The sequence below is a fragment of the Nicrophorus vespilloides genome, unplaced genomic scaffold (genome assembly GCF_001412225.1).
Source record: "Nicrophorus vespilloides isolate i.1.1-1 unplaced genomic scaffold, Nicve_v1.0, whole genome shotgun sequence".
NCBI classification, from domain to species: Eukaryota; Metazoa; Arthropoda; class Insecta; order Coleoptera; family Silphidae; genus Nicrophorus; species Nicrophorus vespilloides.
In genome coordinates, this window is record NW_017098897.1 from 1 (window position 1) to 8,470 (window position 8,470).

An 8,470-nucleotide genomic window follows, 5' to 3' on the forward strand; every position below is an offset into this window, starting at 1 on the left:
GTTACAGTTAATTGAATGTAATGATTTTTGTTAATTATAGTCATAAAAACACTCTTCTGTTAAATTTTCCAAGTTTATATTCTTTTGTAAATATTCAAATATCATTACTGGAATTTAATAATTCTAATGTTGTTACAGTTAATTTAATGTAATGATTTTTGTTAATTATAGTCAGATAATATCTTTTCTGTTAAATTTTCCAAGTTCATATTTTTTAGTAAATGATTTAAAGTAGATTATTGAAGATTCTTGTTGATGATATTATTAGTAATCAAGTTGTTTTGTCTTATTTTTAGATTATATAATGCCGATTTGTTTGCCCAATGATAAAGTGCAGCAGTTCTTGATACAGCCTAGGATGGTGCTGGAGGTTGCCGGCTGGGGGAAGACCAAGAACAGTAATATTTGTCTTGAAGTTGACAAAAGTTTATAAATAGATTAATTTATACTTTTAGTGTCTGCTAGTAATATCAAGATGAAGGCTAGGGTGCCTATAGTGGACAGAGAAACGTGCGCTAAGAACAAGGCTATAAATATCGCCAATTCTCAGATCTGCGCGGGTGGCGCCAAGGAGGATTCGTGCTCCGGGGATTCGGGTGGACCTCTGATGGCCAGAGACTTGAGAGGTGGCGACGATCGTTGGTACGTCTCAGGGGTAGTGTCCTTCGGGCCAAGGAAGTGCGCGACGAAGGGCGCCCCAGGTGTTTACACGAACGTCGCCCCGTACGTCGCCTGGATCAAAGCGCACATGAAGCCCTGAGCAAAAAGCCCTCAACCCCTGTTCGAAACTTAATGACGTTTAATAAAGCCGCAGAATCTTAAAGGCGCAATTTCACACCATTCATATGCTAATCGTTCCTCTCCTTTCTCGAAATGGGTGCGTGTGCAGAGGGTGTCGAAGGGACACGGATCGAGACATTAAAAGCGTTTTACGATGAAGCCTTCCACCCTTGCAAACCGCCCTTGTTCCTTCTCTTCCTCTTGCAACTGCTAGTTTATAGGTCGCGCTTTTGAGCAATAAAAAATGAATAAATATATGTGAATCGCAAAAGGGCGCATTCACTCCCCCCCCCCTTTACCCAATAATAATGCCGGGGAACATGCGCGCCTTTTGTGCGGTTTTATGTGGACGTAAAACATCGGCAGGAAACGCGATATATAAACGTCTTGACAGGTCGAAACGCTCTCCCTCTGTTTCTGTACACTCCACGTGTCCCGCTTAACGTCGATCGCTGCAAACCGGGGTCTCGTGAATCTCGTAAAACGGATTATAAAAGATTTTAATAATGCCAAAATATTACGACCCGAACCCATTGTGAACCGGTTCACAACCCCATTTCCCAACCGTAAAACTCTCGGTAATCATACCTAATCTATGCAGCTAACAAAACTATAATGTTACATTATATATCGTACGACATTCAAAATAATAACGGTAGATTTTGAGAATCACTTACATTTTGTAATATATAGAATTTGGGGAAATTCTGCTCTTAAATGTTGAGTGAAAGCGCTTTTCCCGATACAATTAAAGCGCAAGCACAAAGGGTGGAGAAGAAGTGAAGTAAAGGGAAAAAAAAAAGAAGAGTGACCTTAGCAACCTGTGATGCGGACATTTTCAGGGGTGCCGCAGTCATAGAAACCGGATGAATTAAATCGAGTCGAGAGGGCGCGCGCGTTTTTTTTTTTGTATCTAGATTAGATTTATTTTGAATTGCGTTAATGAGCGTGGTCTCTGCAGGCAGGCAGCTAAGTTTTAATAATGAAAACCCCTAAACTCGGGAACGCATTTTTCTTAGTCCCTTTTCCCAACCCTTCGGTTTATTAAACCGTGTGCGTGTATGTGCGTGGATCTCAAAGGGATGCGAACCAATCTAAAATTTTCATTTCTGCGCGCTTAATTAACTCGTCGGAGCCCTTCCGCGACAACGGACCTTAATGGCCGAAAAATGATGGTCCGGTCCGGCACGTACATATAAATTATTTCGGATCCAGAGCTCTGACTTCATCGCCCTTCATCCACCAAAAAAAAAATAAAAGCGAAATCAATTTGTCATACAATGCCTGAAAACCCTTTTACCAAAAAAAAAATGTAATATTCAAGGGCTTCATTTATCATCGTTTTTTACCCCCGTCCAACAAAGTGTTACGTAACACGACATCAAAGCTTATACTTTTATACGGATTCACTGTAAAGCGCGTTTTTTTAAATTTAAGTAATTGCAGTTGCTATTAGTTAATAACGCAAAATGTATACATCACTCATATTTAATGAACAATCCTTAGTATTTAAACACAAATAATTGATAAGTTCTTTAGTATACTTTTCATATGTATAAGAAAAGGCAAAAAATTAGACTGAAAATATGCGTTTTTTTAAGTAATTAGACATAATAAATTGTCTTTTTTTTAATCAAATAAGTAATATGTATAGTGTACATATCATATTTAAACACAAATAATTGATAAATTCTTTAGTATAATTTGCATATGTATAAGAAAAGGCAAAAAATTAGACTGAAAATATGCGTTTTTTTAAGTAATAAATTGTCTTTTTTTAATCAAATAAGTAATATGTATAGTGTACATATCATATTTAAACACAAATAATTTATAAGTTCTTTAGTATAATTTTCATATGTATAAGTAAAGGCAAAAAAATAGAGTAAAAATATGCGTTTTTTTTAAATAATTAGACATAATAAATTGTCTTTTTTTTTTAATCAAATAAGTAATATGTATAGTGTACATATTATATTTTTCAGTGTGAACAAAAATAGAGATGAAAATGTAATTAGTAAACGTAATTAAAGTATTATTGAAGAAAAACTATAATTCAAGTAATAATGTCGTTTCTTGTCATGAAATATTCTAATCTTTCAGACTGAAAATATGGGTTTCAATTGATGATTAGGAAATAGTCATAGTAAGTTAACTATCTTCTTTTGTAGTATTTAGAATCAAATATTTAATAAGTATAGTGTACAAACCATATTTTTCAATAAAAACAAAAGTGAGGATGAAAATATAATTAGTAAACGTAATTAAAGTATTATTGAAGAAAAACTATAATTCAAGTAATAATGTCGTTTCTTCTCATGAAATATTCTAATCTTTCAGACTGAAAATATGGGTTTCAATTGATGATTAGGAAATAGTCATAGTAAGTTAACTATCTTCATTTGTAGTATTTAGAATTAAATATTTGATAAGTATAGTGTACAAACCATATTTTTCAGTAAGAACAAAAGTAGGGATGAAAATATAATTACTAAACGTAATTAGAGTATTATTGAAGAAAAACTATAATTCAAGTAATAATGTCGTTTCTTGTCATGAAATATGCGAATGATTTAGTAAATATATATCATATCTTTCAGTCTGAAAAGATGGGTTTCATTTGATGATTAGCAAATAGTCATAGTAAGTTTTTCTTTTGTAGTATTTAGAATCAAATAAGTAATAAGTATAGTGTACAAATCATATTTTTCAGTAAGAATAAAAGTAGGCATGAAAATATAATTAGTAAACGTAATTAGAATATTATTGAAGAAAAACTATAATTCAAGTAATAATGTCGTTTCTTGTCATGAAATATTCTAATCTTTCAGACTGAAAACATGAGTTTCAATTTATGATTTGGAAATAGTCATAGTAAGTTAACTATTTTCTTTTGTAGTATTTATAATCAACTATTTAATAAGTATAGTGTACAAACCATATTTTTCAGTAAGAACAAAAGTAGGGATGAGAATATAATTAGTAAACTAAATTAAAGCATTATTAGAAAAAAAATATAATTAAATTAATAATAAAATTCATTTTGTGTTTTTAATTGAGATATGCAAGTATAATTTATTATACTCATCTTCTAGTAAAGAACTGAGGATATGTGTTTGATTTAGTAAATAGTATTTTGAATCCACTATTTAGTAAATATAGTATACATATCATGTCTTTCAGTATGAACAAAAGTAAGGATGAAAATATAATTAGTAAACGTAATTAAAGTATTATTGAAGAAAAACTATAATTCAAGTAATAATAACTTTTATTTTGTGTTTTTGTCATGTACTTAAGTACTTAATTGAGATATGCATGTATGATTTAGTATACGAATCATATCTTTCAATAAAGAACTGTGAATATGTGTGTTCATTTAGTAAATAGTATTTTGAATCCACTATTTAGTAAATATAGTATACATATTTATATCTTTCAGTATGAACAAAAGTAGGGCTGAAAATATAATTAGTTAGTATTATTTTAGGAGAAAAAAAAAGCTCTACTAAATAATAATTATTGTGGTAACGTTTCAAAAATATGCACAGAAAATTAAATGACGAATTGAATGATGCAACAAGTTGTAAAACTGAATGAAGACTGTAGGAAAAAAAAAACAAGGTCAATTGGTGTATTGAAATGTAAGAATTAATGAAGAAAATTGCGAATTTCATTCGCACGATGAAAATCATTGTGAATAATTAGTGTAGTTAAGAGAATTCTAAATATAAACTAATAATAATGAGACGTGTATCCTCCAATGAAAATCAAGGTCAATTTTGTATTAAAGGAAATTATCGGTTTATCATAATTGTGGTTGTTAATAATTATACAAAGAAATTGATTTTTTCTACGTTTCATTCATAATTTTGTTTGTTAAATATATTTTATTATAAAATATTGGAAATATACAAAATAATTCAAAAAATAGTGAACGTAATTGTTTAATTGATGTTTATTTTAAAATTGATAAAATTAATTGATAAATTAAAAAAAAAGTAATTCTTAGTGTAAAAACATTGAAAATGATTTTTTTTGTAGTATAAGCTAAGTAGTTTCTAGAAAATTTGTTATAAACTAATATAAATACATTATGATATTCAATCAATTTATATTATGGAAATTGAGATTGAAATAATTCATGTTAAATTGTAATTTTTTTTGTAATATCTTTTTTAGAATTTAAGTTTAAAAGTTACAAAATATGTTTATTATTGATGGTAATCTTATGGCTGGGAGTGAAGAAGAAATCGAATGATAATGATAATGTAACATTAAAAAAAACAACTTTGACAGCAGTTTGTTTTTCTATTCAATTAACATACAGCTGACGTTTACGTAAATGTCACTTGTCACTTGTCAATTGAATATTAAATTGTAACAATTAAAACTTGAACTGAATTCACTTCAATTCACAAGTTGGAAATTATGATGATGATTCAACTCTTTTATTGGTTGAATAGATAGAAGTAGTAATAATGTAGATATTTGTAAGTTAAAATAAAACAATTTATATAATTTGGTATCTTTGACGTCAAATGACGTAAATGTCACTTGTCAATGTGACAAGACTCATGTCAATTGAATATTAAATTGTAAGAATTAAAACTTGAACTGAATTGAATTCAGTTCAATTCACATAAAGGAAATTATGATGATGATGATTCAACCTTCTAATCGGTTAAAGAGATATAAATAGTATCAATATACATATTTTTTAACTTAAAAAGAATATATAGTTCTGTTTTGTAAAATGACGTAAATGTCACTTGTCAATGTGATTTGTCACTTGTCAAATGAATATTAAATTGTAACAATTAAAACTTGAACAGAATTGAGTTCATTTCAATTCACATGTATGAAATTATGATGATGATGTGAGGGTTGAAGAAATAGAAGTAGTGATAATGTAAATAAGTTAAAAAATAATATATCTGAAAACTCTAATTAAAATATATTGATAACTTTGACGTAAATGTCACTTGTCAATGTGACTTGTCACTTGTCAATTGAATATTAAATTGTAACAATTAAAATTTGAACTGAATTGAGTTCAATTCACATGTTGGAAATTATAATGATGATGTGAGAAGTAATGATAATGTAAGTTAAAAAAATGTATCTATTTTTTTTTCTTTTAATTAACATATATTGGTATCTTTGACGTAAATGTCACTTGTCAATGTGACAAGTCACATTGGTATATTTGAAGTAAAATGACGTAAATGTCACTTGCCAAAAATGTCAAAATGAATTGAATATTAATTTGTAACAATTAAAACTTGAACTGAATTCACTTCAATTCACATGATGGAAATTATGATGATGATGATGATTATGATGTGTGAGAGGGTAGAGGGTGGGTTTTGAAGAGACACAATCTCTGATCACTCTCTCGGTTCAAGCGAAATAATGACGTTTCGCCTGGCTTTCACTCCATCTGTAACGATCTTAAAGAGGTATTAACGTTGTTGAAACAGTTTCGTTAATGGTTCATTAGTCTAATTACCATCCAAAGTCTCAGCTTACACTCGGAAAAAGATAATCCCACTCACCAAAAACTCCTTACAATTACATTAATCTTCTTACACGTATTATTATATGAAACAAACAAAAATTAAGAAGAAGAAACAACGCAATATTATTAAAAAAAAAAGAAATATAATATGAAAAATGTTTGATTATTATTAAAACAGAAACAGAAACAAGAAAAAAGAAGGAATGTCAGTAATGTGAGGAGAGATATAAAGATTGTAAGCAATATTAAGAATGGATGACGATTAGAGGTGACAGACATGCAGCGAGCAGATTAATTCCGAGCGACAGGGCCTTATTGTTTTCTTTCAGAGGGGGTTTTGGAGAGCGCGTTTCTTCTTAAGACGCCAATAAAAAAAATATATGAGAAGAACAATAACACGTTGGCTTGCTCAGAAGGGTGGATTCGCATTGTTGTGTGTAGGATTCATATATATGAATAACTGAGATTTTATGTTTCGCTTGACGTCCGCCATTATCTCGTGACATGTGTCAGGGTGACGGTTGTCCGGCCTCCTTCGATTCCTTCCATTAATTGCCCTTCAACTAATTTCGACTGCAGAAACATTTTATACTGTTGCTTTTGGAAATAACGAAATGGAAGAAACATATATAAAATAAAACAGTCCTTTGAGGCTAAATCAATCACGAATTAATGAATTCCATTTGTATACGCGGGTCGTTCTTTTATTTCTCTCTCTTTTTGCGATTCGGAACTCTTGTGTTTTTTGTTCTTTGTTAAGGGGATGTCACGTCGATGTAATTTGTAACTGGAGATTGATTAACGCGAAACCCTATCTATCCTTGCTTCCTCCTCCTCTTCCACTACGTGCAGATGTATATGTTTGTGTAGATGCCATGAATAAATATCGGTACAAAAGAACAAACAAAACACAAAAAATGGTTGCGTTCTTTTTTTTTCTCTCTCTTCGCCTTCCTTGATTTTCCTCTGGGTGTGTGTACAATTAGATGGTTTTCTAATGGCGCGCCTTTGCGCAAACCCCACTCGAAGCCGTCAGCGACAGGGGTTGCAATTAGTGTGAATCAACCACCCCCTCCCACGACGTCATCGACACGCCGTCCTCGTTAACACACTCGGATTTCTCATTCATTCCTTCTCCGTTCCTCACACACGTTTCTTTCTCTTTTCCTCCTCCATCGACACTAAAACACATTAAAGTTTTAATCACACTCCTCCGCCTTATTAATTTATTTATTATCTGCCTTTTGTTCATCGATTTACTGCAGACCTATTTTCCTCACCCTCTCCCAACAAAAACTAGTGAATTTCACTCACTTTCACGCACCCCTCCTCATTGAAAGCAATCCAGAATTCATATACCCATAGGTACTATTACTATCACCATAAACACGCAATTCATTTCCTATTAAATCCATCATGCACAACAGTTATTAATAATTTCAAAAATTTGGTAATTTTCAATTTTCTTACAATTCTTCAGCTGTATTATGAAAGTTAAAACATTACACTTACACTCAGTAAGTAGATTATTAAAATAAGATTTTTTTTAAGTTTAAAACAAAAAAAATATTATTTTCTTTTTCAGTTTATTTTTGAATTATCTTCAATAATTAACAGTTTTTAACCACATTAAGATTAAGTAAATTATAAAATATTGATTTTCAAAGCAAATCGTGAAAGAAATTTGGAGAAAATGAATATTTTTAACCAAAAAAAAGAACATATAATTTTCATTATTTAATTATTTTTCAATTTTTAATTTCGAACTAACAAAACATTTATATTGAAAAGCAAATTGAGCAAAATTTTCTATAGAAAACTAACACTTTTTAACTGAAAATAAGATAATAAGTTAAAAATTTAGTTTATTTTGTTCAATAGAAAATACGTAAAAATACGAAAATACGTAAAAAGATTAAAATAAAAAATTCAGAAATAATGTCAAGAATTTATTATTTTCTTTTTCAGTTTATTTTTGAATTATCTTCAATAATTAACACTTTTTAACTACATTTAGAATAAGTAAATTATAAAATATTGTAAATGTTTTGTTAGTTCTAATTAAAAATTAAAAATAATTAATAATAAATAATGAAAATTATATTTCTTTTTTTTTTGGTTAAAAATATTCATTTTCTCCAAATTTCTTTCACGATTTGCTTTGAAAAT

The 8,470-nt window shown here is 29.8% G+C and overlaps 1 protein-coding gene across 1 annotated transcript; it reads left to right on the forward strand.

Moving 5' to 3' along the window:
- Nucleotides 1–296: 296 nt before the first annotated feature.
- Nucleotides 297–760, forward strand: LOC108563475 (serine protease easter-like; the record flags this gene model as incomplete). The annotated part of the gene is made up of 2 exons (XM_017922158.1): nucleotides 297–398; nucleotides 456–760. Coding segments are annotated over 2 exons (407 nt in total), but the record flags the coding sequence as incomplete, so codon positions are not given.
- Between the last annotated feature and the right edge of the window lie 7,710 nt (nucleotides 761–8,470).